General features: G+C 41.9%; 1 protein-coding gene across 1 annotated transcript in view; it reads left to right on the top strand.

Moving 5' to 3' along the window:
- CHRNA7 (cholinergic receptor nicotinic alpha 7 subunit) overlaps positions 1-18,629 on the top strand; it is a 160,891-nt gene that overhangs the window by 126,460 nt on the left and 15,802 nt on the right. Inside the window, exons 5-6 of the mRNA XM_042235173.1 lie at positions 4,977-5,056; positions 9,667-9,834. Coding sequence (XP_042091107.1) covers positions 4,977-5,056; positions 9,667-9,834 — 248 coding nt within the window. The remainder of the gene's footprint in view (positions 1-4,976; positions 5,057-9,666; positions 9,835-18,629) is intronic.

Genomic DNA, 18,629 nt, shown 5'->3' with positions numbered 1-18,629 from the left:
ATGACACCTTCCATTGACAGTTGTTTGAGATAGATGAATTTCCTCTTTTTTCTTCACATACTTTTTTCTTAAAATATTTTAAACTTTATTATTTTATTGAGATATAATTAAGATACATAAAATATTGTATGTTTATCATGTACAATGTGTTGATTTGATACACATGTATGTGCCGTGTGCTAAGTCACTTCAGTTGTGTCTGGCGCTTTGTGACCCTATGGACTGTAGCCTGCCAGGCTCCTCTGTCCAGGCTAGAATACTGGAGTAGGTTGCCAGATCCTCCTCCAGCGGATCTTCTCCACCCAGACATCAAACCTGCGCCACCTGCAGCTCTTGCAGCTCCTGCATTGCAGGCAGATTCTTTACCGCTGAGTCACCAGGGAATCCCTGATTCACATTTATATTGCAGTGTAATTGCCACTGTAGCATTACTGACATCTCTATCTCATCACGTAATCATAATTTCTTTTTTGTAATAGGAAAATTAAGATCGTTTTTGTCTTTTCTGCTCTCCCTCTTTCTGTCTTGGAGGACCATGTGACCTCAGGGGAGACAGGTCTGATGGTGCCCGAGACCCCATTCATTACAGTCCTCCCCTCAGGAGCCCGCAGTGTGCTCTTGGCAGCAGTGTATTGGCCCTGGGTTTTTAGCTGAGAGGTGGGGGTCAGTGCTGCCAGGTGAAATAAGCAGAGGCTGCACTGAGCTGGGATTGGAGGGCTCTGCTTCCAGTGCCAGGCGCACTTCCCAGGGCCAGATCTGGCACTGTGTTACACCCTGGGGATGAGGACGAGGATGCAATCTTAGCCCAGACCACCAGGGTTCACTTGTGCCCCCTGGGCTCTGCCTGCCTGTGCTGCTGGGACATCTGGAAGCACAGTTTGAAAGCCTCCTGTAAGGATGGGCCCTTGGGTCCTGCAGGCACAGACACTGGTGGTTTGCTCTCAAGCCCCTGTAGTACCTGCCTTGCTGCCTAGGGCAGCATCTCACTCACCCCTGCTCCAAACACACCTTACCTTCGTGAAGCCTCCCTTGATCCAGTCTATCTCCAGGCATGTGACCAGACTGCACTTTCTGCTGGCAACACCCTCACCTTTCCACTTTTGAGCCTTTTGCTTATCCTTAGAGCCCATCCAGAAGTCCTCTGGCTGATGATGTAGGACCCGCACCTTCAATATTGGGGTTAAATAACCCACCCCATGAGCACCTCTTGGTGGGGGTGCCCAGAGCTCTCCTCATACTAAATGCAAGCTCATCTGTCCATCACTAGCTGGATGGGGGACCACAGCAGCCAGAGAGAAGAGCTTTTGAGGGGAGTGAAGAGCCACATGCCAGGGTTGTCAAAAGCTCTGAGGGTACACCCTGTTTTCCAGTAGTCAGGAAAAAAATATATATGTTTGACGAGTTCCTAAGAGTTTAAGACAGAAGGTTTCATATGCACACCAGCACAGAGAAAGAAAATGAGTCATATGGGCCCACCCAGCCTCCAGGGTGACCAGAGTCTGCTGGCTCCAAAGGCTGTGGTGCCACGTGTCCTGGACATTCCTGGTATTGCCACCTGTCAGGTCCTTGGCATAGTTTTGGTTACTCATCTTTGACAGGGACTTTTCATCCCCTTCCTGTTTTCAGACTCAGATTTTAGCACCAGACCCCTTTTCAACCAAAGTTTAACTCCAACCCTAATGGTGAAAACAGATAAAGTGGTATTAACACATAATTATTACCAGAATTACTTGTATATCATTTACATTTGTATCATTGCCTGTGGGAAAGAACCTAAAACTTCCACAATGAGCATTAAGATTTGAATTTTGATAATGATGACAGTGATGTGGTTCCATTTATCTCAGTATTCTATTCTGGTTGAACCATATTCAGAAATCACTGAGTCACAAAGGTAAGCTGTTGCTAATGGTAACAGATTTTTATCTTGTTTTTACCCAGTTGCCTTGTGATCTCTAGAGTCTCTTCAGTTAAATTGATTCAGATCTGTGAAGAAGGAGCTGTGTGTATGTTTTTCATCCAAAATTAATCACTAACAGTTGCCCACGATCTTTATTATAACTATAAAAATTAGACAGGACGACACCCAAGCTTAAAATAAGTAAAGCTATGCCAGCATCACACTGTGCTTTCTGCCTTTGTTGCTACAGAGGTGGGAAGAGATGTCAAGGCAGATACAGGTTCTGTGCTGGAATTGTAGGATCAAATGTGAATTGTTTAAATAGAGTAATACTGCAAACCTGAAATCTTACTGGATGACTCATTTCCAAGAGTTCCAAATACATGCGATAGTCATGGCAAGAGGAGTCTTAAGCTAAACTTTCCCCAGTAAAGTAGTGAAACGTTAATTAATTAATACATTGAGTGTCTGAAGAGTTAAGATTTTGAAAACAATTGTTTGAGTGTGCTTGGACTTTTATTTGTATTTTGAAACACAAGGCAAAGAAACTTGGAATCAAACACTTGTAGAAACCTGAAGCACCTCCACAGAATCTTGGAATTCCAGAGACCCTAATTTAAAAAGCAAGGTAAAATCCAGGGTGAGTTTGTGAAGGCCCACATGCTCAGCTATTTGGCACCCAGTCACTATTAGTGTCTCATTAGGACACCTGGGTACAGGCTGCTGTCAAGCAAAGAATATTTATATCTTGAGCCTTCCTCTTCCTCTCTCCCTGAATGTGTGTACAGGTGAGGGAGTGGATGTGACCTTCTTCATCTTGGAGGATTATCATTTTATAGCTTAGTCTTCCTCCTTCCTTTCAGCATCATCACATTTTTTATCTTCAAACCAAAGCTTGCTTGTACAGTTTTTCCTGAAGTTTCTGGTGCTATTTTTTAATTAAAGATTTTTTAAAACAATGAGTCCTTCATCAAATCTGTGGTGTTTTCCAGCTTGTTGTTTCTTGTGTTGATTACTCTGAATCCACTTTACTCTCTTCAGAGACCCCTCATATCTCACTGTAATTTGGACCCCCAACCCTTTTACTAGATCCTCGGCACAGTTCATCCTGAAAATCCCTTTTCTGGATCTCTAAGTTTAGTCTGAAAGTTTGTTTCTTCTTTAGTGTTCAGCCTCATTTTTCTAGAGCTGATGATCAAGTCCATGGCCAAGAAAATATACATAAGAAACACCTGAATGTTCTTGAAAATACCCTTTTTTTTTTTTTTGCCTTCATACTTTAGGTGTTTCCTTCAGCTCTAAAATTTCTCCATGTGATTTCTCTCCCTCCCACTCCCCTGATGTTTCCTCCACTTCTGTTGAGTGAATTTCCCCAGCCTTTACTTTGAGACCCTCATCCCTTCTGTCTTCTATTTCATCTCTGTGATTCTTACCAGCTAAATCTCCCACCCATTTTTAAAGATGTATTTCATAGACCATATTTAACTTCCATATTGCCCCCTGTTTTTCTAAATGCAATATCCATCTGAATTTTTATGAGGGTATTACTTTTTTTTAAAGGTGATTTTTCATTCCTTTCATTGTCAGTTTCTTCTTGGATCTTTCTTGTCTCTATCCTTGACTGTGTCTCTCACAATGAAGCCTGTCCTCAAACAACTTTTGATGGTGACTTTCCCCTTTAGAGAATGCTGGAGACAGAAAAGACTGCAGGGGCTCTGGAGACATGGGCAGCCCATAGCAGAGGTCCTCCAGTTGCTTAAAGGACGGGAATTTGACTCATGGTGCTGGTACCATGACTGGCTGGCTACATTTTCTTAAGGCCGTTTCCTTTTTATTCACCCATAGGGCAGTATTTTAAGGATATGTTTTAATCAGGTATGGTAAGATGCAGACACAGAAATGATGAAGGAAGGAAGTTTATTAGATACTCACAGTTCCCTAGAAACAGGAGGCTTGCTCGCCACACAGGGCCACACAGGGAAGCACCAGGGTCAATCAGAAAGCAGAGAGCTTGGGGAGAAAACGTGCTCAAAAGCCTTTATTGTGGTCTCCACAGGGAAGCGGTGAGGCAAGGTAAGCATGGCTAGAGCTTGGAATGCTTTCAGCAGGCTCTGATGCATATGGCTTGTTGCTATTTGTCTGGTGTCTACCCCTGGGGTGATTAGGGTGGGTGGATGATGGCCAGGAGATGAGAGCTCCATAAAGGAACTAGTTGGGGTGTGGGCTCTGGGTTAGTTGGTTTTCCTTTGATTGAGTTATTTGCTGTCTCCAGGAATTGGCTAATCTGGGGCAGTGGGGTGATGGGGACAGTCCCTCCAGGGTCAGCAAGGCCCCAGATGTCAAAGTGTCAGAACACAGAAAGTGAAAGACCTGGATGTGAAGGGCTCTTGGTCTTAATTATTTTTTTCCTTCCTGTTTTGTGTGCCTTCTTTTAACCAGGTTGGTCACTGCTGTCTGGAGGAGGTTCTGAGCATGGTTAGGGGTGGGGTTGGGGTGCATTTATCTGAACTTGAACCTGATTGTGTTCTCTCCACCTGTCATCACCACTCCTGGAGCCTGGTACCCCTAAAGGCTGCCCAGCTCCCGTGGGCACCTGCAGCCTCAGTCACTCAAGATGGATTTATCAAGCACCATCTGAGCTTTGGACCCATTCATGTGGCTGAAACTAGAGCCTTGAATACAGAGGGTCCAAATCCCACTCTTGTGGGCTGATAGAGAGGCACTTTGCTCCCCCACCCCCCTACACTCTGTCTCCTGAAGATAGATTGAAATGTCATCTGTAATGACCTCCTAAGTTGTCTTCAGGTTTCATTTTTGCTAAGAGCTTTGTTTTACATGCATATGGACAAAATCAGCGTCCCTATGAAATGGAGGAGGGCGTTGGCCCCATCCCCCTGTCCTCTGGGAAGACCTTCCAGGTCAGCCCCACATGGGGCTCTCACACTGCTGCCAGCTGCCCCACCTGAAAGCAACAGCCCTTCTCAGAGCTTCTCAGACCACGGGAACAACCACCCCAAGGGCATGGGGAACCCACTGCCTGGCCGGCTTAGCTCACGGATCCTTCTCTTGTTTCTAGTGCTGATGAGCGTTTTGATGCTACGTTCCACACCAATGTGTTAGTGAACTCTTCTGGGCACTGCCAGTACCTCCCTCCAGGTAAGCACCACTCCCTTTGACCTCTGCATTTAGACGGTGTGAGGGAGTTTGGGGTGCCCAGTGGTGCCCCCAGGGGCAGCAGCTAGCTCTGTGCTCTGGGCATCCTTAGCTATCACACACGCCTGCTGCACCTGCCTTCTTCTCCTCCACGCCCCTGTATATTCCCTGAATGTGGCAATGCTGTCTTCCTGGTTTTGTTTTTTTTTTTGATCTTGGGATCATGGCTCAAGCTGTCTTTGCCAGCACATGCGCTCTGTCCTTATTCTCTGTCTTGTGTTCTTTACATTTCTTCCACAACTAAAACAAGTCTCCCTTGTTAGGTCATTCCCATCCTTCTTACAATCTGCAAGCCAATCCCTTGGCCATTTCTTCCCGCATGACCCCAATTTTCCTTCCCACTGCACTGGGTACCTGGGCAGGTGCTGCCCTCCAGGTGTTGACCTTGCTGGGCTGGCTTCTTGAGTGTGCACAGTAAAGCCCAGTGCATCTCGCTGGTTAGAGGTAAGATCTGATGGTTTCTTCCTGAAAGTGTGTCTCCTTCTCAGGCAGCTGATAGATAATTGCTTCCTTGGATTTAATCTCCCCTCACCAGCCCATCATTCCTATCAGTTCACAGGGCCCTGGGTCACTCATGAGTGAGCCATGTGGTGGGAGACTTGGGCTTCATGGCCTTGAGATACTAACAGATTTTTTAAAAACCTCCTGGATGGTTTTTCACATGTTCTTTCCCAGAGTTATTTTTGCTACTGCAACTGTTTGTTTAACTTCCTGCTCCCAAGCAGCCTGCAGCCACCTCCCACCTCACCACCAGCCCACATACCACACACACTTACTGCATAACACACACACACACCCCACATGAATACACATTACTCACCATACACATATGTATACACACACCACACAAATAGACACATCACACAAAAACAGCACACGCTACACACTCTACATATCACTCACACACACACGTACACACACACACACACACACACAGCACTCACAGGAGAGCTGGCTTTGCCTACTGGGTGGTGGTCTTTCTGCTCTTCCAGGTTAACAGAGGATAAGGGCCCCAAAGGAAGGATCTGTGTTTATTCCTATTAGAACCACCACTCATCAACCAGGGGCCTGGCCCATGTGGAGGTAAACAAATGCATGAGGGGTTGAACTGGTCACAGGCAGACACCATCCACTGTTGTCTGCAGAGATGGAAGGACTTCAGACTTTCAGGTTTTCTGTCTTACAGCTTGTGCTTCCTTGCTTCTTCCTCAACCCCTCCTCGCCTCCCTCAGGCCTTGCAAACCTTCTTCCTAACGCAGAGCTCGGAGAGGGTCTTCCATCACTGGTACACTCTTTTACAGCAGGCCTAGAAGTTGCATCTTTTATCATGAGGGCTATTGTGGAAAATGATCTCCAGCATCATCCATGTAGAAGAATATGGGGCGGTGGGTTGTATTGAAGGTTGGGGCCATTTTCAGCCACAGGAGCAGCACTCCTGACCCAGGAGTCCACTGTCCACACCAGCCCTTCTGGGCCCCGTACCTGTGTCCCAGCCTCCACAGCCCCTGGAGTCCGTCAGGAGGCCACACTGAGCTTTCACTGTGGGAGTCTCCCCTACCCTGGCTGGAGAGTGTGGGGCAGTCTGGTTTGGGCAGCAAGCCTGTACCTGGGGTCACACAGACCTGTCTGGGAAGCTCCTCTGCTCTAGCAACTGAACAGGCAAAAGGTGTTTCAAGTGGAACCTTTGAAATAGACTTGGTTATGAAATGACTTTTTTTCCCTTCACATTTTCATTTTTTAACAGCATTATTGAGGTATTATAAATTACATTATTGATATGTACTATAAATTATGTATCATACAACTGACCCATTTGAGGTACATGATTCAGTGATGTTTAGTAAATGGACAGAGTTGTAGGACCACGACTGCAATCTAGTTCTAGAACATTTCCCATCATCCCCCTAAAGATCCTATTTGCAGTTAATCCCCACCCTCACTGCCAGCCCCTGGCAACCACTGACCTGCTTTCTGTCTCTAGTGAGTCTCTTTTTCTGGTCATTTCATAGAAATGGAATATTACAGCTACAGAGTTCATTTTCTACCGGCAATGAGGGTTTCAGGGGATCTAGCCCAATAATGAGAGGGCAGTGTCTGTAATGACTTCCAGATTCCTGCAGGCATTGGAAGTGATGCTGCAAATCCCATTTAAGGAGACTTCAGGAGACAGGAAATCTATTATCCTTTCACAGCTTGGTTGTGGGTGAGGGGGTCCCTGAGTCCCTTCCACCATTCACTTCTTTTTTAAATTTGGTAGCAGATTTATAGAGTACCACACTGTCGCTGAGAACACTGGGACCCTTAGCTATTTGTGCCATCACTGCCTTCTGGTCCTTCTCTGGGAAGCAGGGAGCACTTGGGCATAAATGGGCATAAAAGCCCACCGCTGCTGCTGCTGCTAAGTCAGTTAAGTCGTGTCCGACTCTGTGCGACCCCATAGACGGCAGCCCACCACGCTCCCCCGTCCCTGGGATTCTCCAGGCAAGAACACTGGAGTGGGTTGCCATTTCCTTCTCTAATGCATGAAAGTGAAAAGTGAAAGTAAAGTTGCTCAGTCGTGTCCAACTCCTCGCGACCCCATGGACTGCAGCCCATCAGGCTCCTCCGTCCACGGGATTTTCCAGGCAAGGTACTGGAGTGGGGTGCCAGTGGGCGTATCTCAGTGATGTGCTGGGAAACTCCCTGCCAACTTGTCCTGTCCTTTTTTTCAGTGGAAACTCTAATTTTTGTCCAAATACTACCTCCTCAACTAAAACTTGTTAGTTTTTGTTCTGTTTACAATCTAGAATTCAAGTGAGTTAAAATTATCTTCCACATATATTTCTAGATAAACCAAATATTTCCTCAATTTTTAATATAAAGAAAATGCTCCTTCCACTCCTCACCAAACACACCCCTTTCAGAGTCTGTTTCTAAGCTCTTCATTATTTTTATCAGCTTGTGTTGAATTTTTTAACATTCTTTACATGTCTCTTACTGTTTAGAATTTGGAGATGCATGTGCATGGCATGAGAAAGTTTACAGAACATTTAATTTTTTGCACAGAAATCTCCCAGAATAGAAAATGTCAGTATAGTCTTTGAAATGTAAAAGACAGTAATGCCTCGGCTGAACTTCTTTTCTAGAGATGTTTCCAAAAAGACTCAGCTTGTTCTGGGCAGGTTTAGCTACAGTTTGGGTGGGCAGAATGGACTGAAGCTTCTTTGGTCACACCCAAGTGAGAGACCCTGGTATCCACACCTCCTCCTCCTAAAGGCAGCACAAGTGGTCTGGGGGATATGCGCAGAGCATTGATCCTGAGACATGCAGAGTATCCATAATGATGCATCACTTGACTTGCCAACCTTTGATCAGGCCAGCAAGAGCTACACTCCATGAAGAGCAGGCTGTGTGTATTATGAACAGTGTGTGAGATGGAGACCAAGGAATTGCTGTGCATTTTTTTTCCAGCATTATCGAGGTGTAGTTGACAAATGAAATTGTAATGTATATATCATATATATGTTCATACATATATATACATATGTGTGTATACACACATTATATATACATATATACATATGTGTGTGCACATGTGTGTGTGTATGTATATCACATATATATGTATGAATATACATGGATTTGATCCCTGGGTTGGGAAGATCCCTTGGAGGAGGGCATGGCAACCCGCTCCAGAATCCCATGGACAGAGGAGCCTGGCAGGCTACAGTCTATAGAGTCGCAAAGAGTTGAACATGACTGAAGTGACTTAACATGAATGCACATATGTGTGTGTGTATACATATATCGTACACACACACACACATGCATACATGCTGTGAAACCATTTATTTCCACGATCAGATTAATTAACATACCCATCATCTCACATAGTTAATTTCAGGCATACTTGAAATATTAACTGTAGTCATGGTGCTATATCTTAGGTCCTCACAGTGAATCCTTCTCTTACAACTGAAAGTTTGTACCCTTTGATCAACTTCTCCCCCATTTCCGCCACCCTCCAGCCCTTGGCAATCACTATTCTGCTGTTTCTGAGTTCAAATTTATTTTTTTCAAATTCTTCATGTAAATGATATTATACAGGATGTGTCTTTCTGTGTCTGACTTATTTCACTTAGCGTAACATCCTCTACGTTCATCCATGTTGTTGCAATTGGCAAGATTTTCATCTTTTTAAAAGCTGAATAATAATCATCATCAGAAATATAGTATATGGCATATAATCCATATAAATTTAATTATAGATACATATATATTTCATTTTACCTATTTATCAATCAACAAACACTTAGGTTGTTTCTGTGTCTTGACTGTTGTGAGTAATGCTGCAGTGAATATGGGGTGCAGATAGCTCTTTAAGATACCGATTTTGTTTCCTTTGGATGTATATGCAGGAGCGGGATTACAAGATCATACTTAGTTCTATTTATAATTTTTTGAGGAGCCTCTGTACTGTTTCCATAGTGGCTGCACCAGTTTGCATTCCCACCAACAGTGTGAGACAGCTGTGTGTCTAACACAGGTCTTGGTCTGTCTTATTGCCCATGTAGGCATCTTTAAGAGCTCCTGCTACATCGACGTGCGCTGGTTTCCCTTTGATGTGCAGCAGTGCAAACTGAAGTTTGGGTCCTGGTCTTACGGAGGATGGTCTTTGGATCTGCAAATGCAGGAGGCAGACATCAGCGGCTATATCCCAAATGGAGAATGGGACCTTGTGGGTAAGCCCAGCAAAGATGCAATACTGGCAACCTAGAAGGAAGCTGCTTTATTACTGTGCTGGCTTAAAAAGTTTGGGATTTTCCACTCTGCTTTTCAGCGTGAGCATTTTTTGAACCCTGCAGCATTCTCCATGATTTACTGAGAGCTCTAGGATTAGACACATACACACACACACACACACACACACACACACACACACACACACACAAACAATTGGAAAATTCAGTGCTTTCCATGAGGAACTTGCAGTTATGGTAAGGTCAGTGCAAGTATGGGCGTCTGTATATCACTCAGATCTGCTCCATCTCTAAAATCAGGTGGGACAGCATATTGCAGTTGATGAGAACCTGTATTTAATGATTTAAATAGAAAAAGAATAATTATGTTTATAATGGTATTGAGTTTACAGTTTATTGGAGAAGGCAATGGCACACCACTCCAGAACTCTTGCCTGGAAAATCCCATGGACAGAGGAGCCTGGTGGGCTACAGTCCATGAGGTCGCTAAGAGTCAGACACAACTGAGCGAGTTCACTTTCACTTTTCACTTTCATGCATTGTAGAAGGAAATGGCAACCCACTCCAGTGTTCTTGCCTGGAGAATCCCAGGGACAGGGGAGCCTCATGGGCTGCCGTCTATGGGGTCGTATAGAGTCAGACAGGACTGAAGCGACTTAGCAGTTACAGTGTATTATTTATAAACATGGTGTCTTAGTCCATTCCGACTGTTTTAACAGAATGCCATAGACCAGGTGGCTTATAAACAACAGACATTTATTTCTCATAGTTGGGAGACTAAGGGTTCAAGATAATTGGGTTGGCAGACTCAGTGTCTGATGAGGACCTGCTTCCTGATTCATAGACAACTGTCTTCAGGCTGTGTCCTCGCATGGCAAAAGGGACAGGAGATCTCTCTAGGGTCCCTTTTATAAGGGCACTAATCCCATTCTTGAGGCTCCCTCTATAACCTAATCACCACCTAAGGCCCTCACCTCCAAATAACCATCATTATGGAGGTTAGGATTTCAGCATGTGAACTTTAGGGGGACACATTCAGTCAGTAGCATGTGTAATTCAAATATGTAAAAAAATCTGCCAGTTCAGCAGTGAAGCTATGTTGGGAGGGCCACTTTGACACGGTTGCAGAAATAGATACATCTAACACTGTCGCAAAGAGTCGGACACGACTGAGTGATTGAACTGAACTGAACACTGCCAAAGCCAGAAGTACTGCCCAAAGACATATTGAACCCATAGACACCCCAAAACCTACTAGTGGGCACTGCAGCACCCTGCAGAGAGATGACATCCAGCTCCATCAGCCAGAACACAGGCACAAGCACCCCCAGCCAGGAAGGCATAGCAGGACACTAATCCAACCCCATCTATGGGAGCAGACTCCGCAACCAAGAACTATGACCTTGAGAACATTTTTTTTCTTATAAATCACACTGTTTATTCCCCCTACATATTTCTGCCTTCACATTAGCCTTTTGTGGTGCTATGGTTTTCCACACCTGGAAAAGAGGTGTGCTTTTCCTCTTTGTTTTTCTCTTTTGAAAAAAAAAATCATTTTAAGATTTTTTTTTTCTTTTTCACCTTTTTTTCTTTTGGTGATGTTTCTGATTTTGTTTTTGATACATTCAACTGCTTTTTTTTATAATTCTTTACCAGCTGTAGCTGTTCCTGAATATATATAAACCTTTCTCACATACAACCATTTATCTTTGCTTTTCTATTTTTTCTCTTCTCTCTCTCTTTTTAACCCTCTTTTCCACCCTTCCTTTTTTCTTTTCACTCCCTTCTCCTCTCTTTGTTATTTTTTCTCTTTTTTTCTTCTCCCTTTTTTCCTACACACTTTCTTTTTTCACCAAGTAAGTTAAATAGTTGAGCTCTCTTTGCTATATTCCTCAGTTGGTACTCTGCTCAAGCCCGGTTTTCCAGATTGAGCAGTAGTTAGCTCTGCTTTTAATTGGTCAGCATCACTTTTGGTTTCCCCTGCTCACCAAGTCAATCTCCTGTACTCTTCTTTAGAATACTTTGGTTATAACTATTTGTGTGGAAGTGTGTGTATATGTCCCAATATTTCTGTAATTACCTACCTGATCTGCTTGATCTCCTCCCACTAGAACATAGGCACAAGTCACTCGTAACAAGAAGTCAACACAAATTACTCAATCAGCTTTTTCCTCAAAGGGCAAAAACCAAAAGGAAGAAGGAATACAACTCTAAAACCTGAGAAAAGGAGACCTCAAGTGGAGCAAGTTAGGGGGAAAAAAAAGGGAAAGACAAAGAAATACAGCACAAATGAAAAGAACAAGGTAGAAACTCACAGGGCCAAATCAGTGAAGACGAAATAAGCAGTCTGCCTGAAAGAGAATTCAGAATAATGATAGTAAAGATGCTCCAAAGACTTGAAAATAGAATGCAGAAAATGCAAGATACAATGAATACAGTCGACTGAAGTGAACTGAACTGAATACAATCACTGAAGACATAGAAGAAATTAAGAATAAGCAAATAGAGATGAATACCACAATTACTGAAATTAAAAATACTCCAGAAGGAACCAGTAGCAGGATAACTGAGGCAGAAGAATGAATAAGTGAGCTGGAAGATAGAATGGTGGAAATAACTGCTGAAGAGCAGTAAAGGAAAAAGAATTCAAAGAATTGAGGAGAGCCTCAGAGACCTTTGGGACAATATTAAATGCACCACCATTTGAGTTATAGGGGTCCCAGAGGAATAAAAAGAAGAAAAGACAGGCACTGAGAACATTTTTGAAGAAATTATAGTTGAAAACTTCCCCAACATGGAAAAGAAAATAGTCAAGTCCAGCAAGTGCAGAGAGTCCCTTATAGGATAATCCCAAAGAGAAGCACATCAAGACACATATCAATCAAGCTACCAGAGATTAAGCACAAAGAAAGAACATTAAAAACAGCAAGGGAAAGGCAACAAGTAACACACAAGGGAAAACCCATAGGATTAACAGTGGATCTTTCAGCAGAAACTCTGCAGGCCAGAAGGGAATGGCAGGATATATTTAAGGTACTAAAAAAAAAAAATCTACAGCTAATATTGCTATACCTGGCAAAAATCTCATTCAAAATTGGTGAATAAATCAAAAGCTTCACAGACAAGCAAAAGTTAAGAGAATTTAGCACCACCAAACCAGCCTTACAACAAATACTAAAAGGACTTACATAGCCAGTAAACACAAGAGAAAGGAAAAAACTTCAAAAACAAACCCCAAATGATTAGGATAATGCCAATAAGAATATGCTGTTTAGTCACTCAGTTGCATCTGACTCTTTGTGATCCCATGGACTACAGGCTCCTCTGTCCATGGAATTTCCCAGGCAAGAATCCTGGAGTGGGTTGCCATTTCCTTCTCCACAATAGGAATAGATAGATCAATAATTACCTTAAATGTAAATGGATTAAATGCACCAGCCAAAAGATACAGACTGACTGAATGGATACAAAAGCAAGACCCATATATATATGCTGCCTACAAGAGACCCACTTCAGACCTTGAGACACATACAGACTGAAAGTAAAAGGATGGGAAAAGATATTCCATATGAATGGAAATCAAAAGAAATCCAGAGTGGCAATCGTTATTTCATACAAAATAGACTTTAAAATAAAGAATATTATGAGATAAAGAAGGACACTATGTAATGATCAAGGAATCAATCCAAGAAGACATTACAAATGTAAATATTTTTGCACCCAACATAGGAGCACCTCAGTACATAAAGCAAGCCCTAACAGGTATAAGAGGGGAAATTGAGAGTAACACAATAGTAGTAGGGGACTTTAACACCCTCTCTTACACCAATGGACAGATCATCAAAAGGGAATCAATGTTTGGGAACGCATGTAAGAATTAAAGATTTTAAAAATTTAAAAAAAAAAAAGGAAACACAAACCTTAAATGAAACATTTAGACCAAATGGACCTAATCGATATCTTCGGGGCTTTCCATCAAAATCAAGGAAGAATATGCTTTCTTCTCAAGTGCTCATAGACCATTCTCCAGGATAGACCACATCTTGGGCCACGCCTCAGTAAATTTGAGAAAATTGAAATCATATCAAGCATTTTTTCTGATAACAATGCTATGAGACTAGATATCAACTGCAGGGGGGAAAAAACTGCAAAAAAGCACTAACTCATGGAGATTAAATAATACATTCAGTTCAGTTCAGTTCAGTCGCTCAGTTGTGTCCAACTCGTTCAGTTCAGTCGCTCAGTTGTGTCCGACGCTTTGTGACCCCATGAATCGCAGCATGCCAGGCCTCCCTGTCCATCACCAACTCCCGGAGTTCACTCAAACTCATGTCCATCGAGTCCGTGATGCCATCCAGCCATCTCATGCTCGGTCGTCCCCTTCTCCTCCTGCCCCCAACCCCTCCCAGCATCAGAGTCTTTTCCAATGAGTCAACTCTTCGCATGAGGTGACCAAAGTACTGGAGCTTCAGCTTTAGCATCATTCCTTCCAAAGAAATTCCAGGGTCGATCTCCTTCAGAATGGACTGGTTGGATCTCCTTGCAGTCCAAGGGACTCTCAAGAGTCTTCTCCAACACCACTGTTCAAAACCATCAATTCTTCGACGTTCAGCTTTCTTCACAGTCCAACTCTCACATCCATACGTGACCACTGGAAAAACCATAGCCTTGACTAGACAGACCTTTGTTGGCAAAGTAATGTCTCTGCTTTTCAATCTGCTATCTAGGTTGGTCATAACTTTTCTTCCAAGGAGTAAGCGTCTTTTAATTTCATGGCTGCAGTCACCATCTACAGTGATTTTGGAGCCACCCAAAATAAAATCTGACACTGTTTCTACTGTTTCCCTATCTATTTCCCATGAAGTGATGGGGCTAGATGCCATGATCTTCATTTTCTGAATGTTGAGCTTTAAGCCAACTTTTTAACTCTCCTCTTTCTTTTATAATACATTACTAAATAACAAAGAGGTTACTGAAAAAAGAAGAAGGGAAATCAAAAGATTCCTAGAAACTAATGACAATGAAAACATGATGGGATTTAGCAAAAGCAGTTCTAAGAAGGAAGTTTATAGCAATACAGTCCTACCTCAAGAAACAAGAAAGGCATCAAATAGACAACCTAACTCTACATCTAAAGGAGCTGGAAAAAGAAGAACAAAAAAAAAAACCCAAAGTCAACAGAGGGAAAGAAATCATAAAGATCAGAGCAGAAATAAATGACAAAGAAATGTAGGAAACATAGCAAAGATTAATAAAACTAAAAGCTGGTTCTTTGAGATGATAAATAAAATTGACAAACCACTAGCCAGACTCATCAAGAAAAAAGGGAGAAAAAGAAAATAAAATTAGAAATGGAAAAGAAGTGTTTACAACAGGTGACATAGAAACACAAAGGATCATAAGAGAATATTATGAGCAACTACATAAAATGGACAACATAGAGGAAATGGACAGATTCTTAGAAAACTTCAACTTCCCAAGACTGAACCAAGAAGAAATAGATATTATGAAGAAGCCAGTTACAAATGCTGAAATCGAAACTGTGATCAAATCTCCCCCCAAAAACTAAATCCCAGGGCAAGATGGTTTGATAGGAAAATTTTGTCAAACATTCAGAGAGAGCTAATAACTAGTTTTCTGAAACTCTTCCAAAAAATTGCAGAGGAAGGAACATTTCCAAACTCATTCTATGAGGCCACAATCACCCTGATACCAAAACCAGACAAAGACAACACAAAAAAAGAAAATTACAGACCAGTATTACTGATGAACGTAGATGCAAAATCCTCAACAAAATTCTAGCAAACAGAATTCAACAACACATTAAAAAGCTGATGCACCATGATCAAGTCAGGTTTATTCCAGGGATGCAAGGATTCTTCAATATACACAAATGAATCAATGTGATATACTGTATTAACAAGTTGAAAGATAAAAAACCATGTGATCATTCAATAGATGCATAATAAGCCTTCAATAATATTCAGCATCCATTTATGATTAAAAACACTTCAAAACATGGACATAGAAGGAACCTACCTCAACATAGTAAAGGCCATATATGATAAGCCCACAACAAACATTATTCTCAGTGGTGAAAAACTAAAAGCATTCCCTCTAAGATCAGGAACAAGAGAAGAATGTCCACTCTCACCACTGTTAATCAACATAGTTTTCAAAGTCCTTGCTATGAGAATCAGAGAAGAAAAATGAAAAGAATCCACATTGGAAAAGAAGAAGTAAAACTCTCACTGTTTGCAGATGACATGATGCTATACATAGAAAATCCAAAAGAAACTATCAGAATATTACTAGAGCTAATCAGTGAATTCACCAAAGTCACAAGATACATGGTCAATACACAGAAATGACTACATTCCTGTATACTAACAATGAAGAATCCAAAAGAGAAATTAAGGAATCAATTCCATTCACCATTGCAACCAAAAGAATAAAATATCTGGGAATAAACCTACCTATATGCAGAGTACATCATGAGAAATGCTGGGCTGGAAGAAGCACAGGCTGGAATCAAGATTGCCAGGAGAAATATCAATAACCTTAGATATGCACATGACACCACCCTTATGGCAGAAAGTGAAGAGGAACTAAAAAGCCTCTTGATGAAGGTGAAAGAGGAGAGTGAAAAAATTGGCTTAAAGCTCAACATTCAGAAAACGAAGATCATGGCATCTGGTCCCATCACTTCATGGGAAATAGATGGGGAAACAGTGGAAACAGTGTCAGACTATATTTTGGGGCTCCAAAATCACTGCAGATGGTGATTGTAGCCATGAAATTAAAAGACGCTTACTCCTTGGAAGGAAAGTTATGACCAACCTAGATAGCAGATTGAAAAGCAGAGACATTACTTTGCCAACAAAGGTCCATCTGGTCAAGGCTATGATTTTTCCAGTGGTCATGTATGAATGTGAGAGTTGGACTGTGAAGAAAGCTGAGTGCCAAAGAATTGATAGTTTTGAACTGTGGTGTTGGAGAAGACTCTTGAGAGTCCCTTGGACTGCAAGGAGATCCAACCAGTCCATTATAAAGGAGATCAGTCCTGGGTGTTCTTTGGAAGGAATGATGCTAAAACTGAAACTCCAGTACTTTGGCCACCTCATGTGAAGAGTTGACTCATTGGAAAAGACTCTGATGCTGGGAGGGATTGGGGGCAGGAGGAGAAGGGGACGACAGAGGATGAGATGGCTGGATGGCATCACCGACTCAATGGGCATGAGTTTGGGTGAACTCCGGGAGATGGTGATGGACAGGGAGGCCTGGCGTGCTGCAATTCATGGGGTTGCAAAGAGTCAGACATGACTGAGCGGCTGAACTGAATTGAACTGAAGGAAACATAGAACTGTATATGGAAAATTATAAGACACAGATGAAATAAATCAAAGACAACATAAACAGATGGAGAGATAGTCCATGTTCCTAGGTAGGAAGAATCAATACTGTGAAAATGACAATACTACTAAATACAATCTACAGATTCATTGTGATCCCTATCAGATTACTAATGGCATTTTTCACAGAACTAGAACCAAAAATTTCACAATTCATATGGAAACACAAGACCCTAAATAGCCAAAGCAGTCTTGAGAAAGAAGAATGGAGCTGGAGAAATCAACTTTCCTGACTTCAGATTATACTACAAAGCTACAGTCATAAAGACAGTTTGGCACAAAACAGAAATATAGACCAATAGAACAAGATAGAGAGCCCAGAGATAAATCCACCCACCTATGGGTAACTTATTTTTTAAAAAGGAGGCAAGAATATACAGTGGAGCAAAGATAGCCTCTTCAGTAAGTGATGCTGGGAAAATTGGACAGCTACTCATAAGAGAATGAAATTAGAATACTTCCTAATGCCATACACAAAGATAAGCTCAAAATGGATCAAAGACCTAAATGTAAGACCAAAAGTTTAGCTATAAAACTCTTAGAAAAAACATAGGCAGAACACTCGATGCCATAAATCAAAGGAAGATTTCTATAACCCACCTCCTAGATTAGTGGAAATAAAAATAAACAAGTGGAATTAAAGATTTTAAAATTTAAAAAATAAAAAGTAAAAAAAAAAATAAAGGAGGAAAGGAACAAAAATAAATAAATAAATAAACAAGTGGGACTAAATTAAACTTAAAAACTTTTGCACAGCAAATGAAACTACAAACAAGGTGAAAAGACAACCCTCAGAATGGGAGAATGTAATAGCAAAGAAACAACTGACAAAGGATTAATTCCCAAAATATATAAGCAGCTCATACAACTCAATATCAGAAAAACAAACAACCCAATCAAAAAGTGGGGAAAAGACCTAAATAGACATTTCTCCAAAGAAGACATACAGATGGCTAACACATGAAAGGATGCTCAACATCGCTCATTATTAGAGAAATGCAAATCAAAGCTACAATGAGATACCACATCACACCAGTCAAAATGGCCACCATCAAAAAGTCTACAAACAATAAATGCTGGAGAGGGCATGAAGAAAGGGAACCCTCTTGCATTGCTGGTAGGAATGTAAATTGATACAGCCACTATGAAAGACAGTATGGAGATTCTTTAAAAAACTAGGAATAAAATCACCATATGACCCAGCAATCCTACTTCTAGACATATACCCTGAGGAAACCAAAATTGAAAAAGACACATGTACCCCAGTGTGCATTGCAGCACTGTTTACAATAGGTAGAACATGGAAGCAACCTAGATGTCCATTGACAAATAAATGAATCAAGAAGCTATGGTACATATATACAG

The sequence above is a fragment of the Ovis aries genome, chromosome 18 (genome assembly GCF_016772045.2).
Source record: "Ovis aries strain OAR_USU_Benz2616 breed Rambouillet chromosome 18, ARS-UI_Ramb_v3.0, whole genome shotgun sequence".
Lineage (NCBI taxonomy): Eukaryota > Metazoa > Chordata > Mammalia > Artiodactyla > Bovidae > Ovis > Ovis aries.
This window is presented reverse-complemented; position numbering and strand designations above follow the sequence as displayed.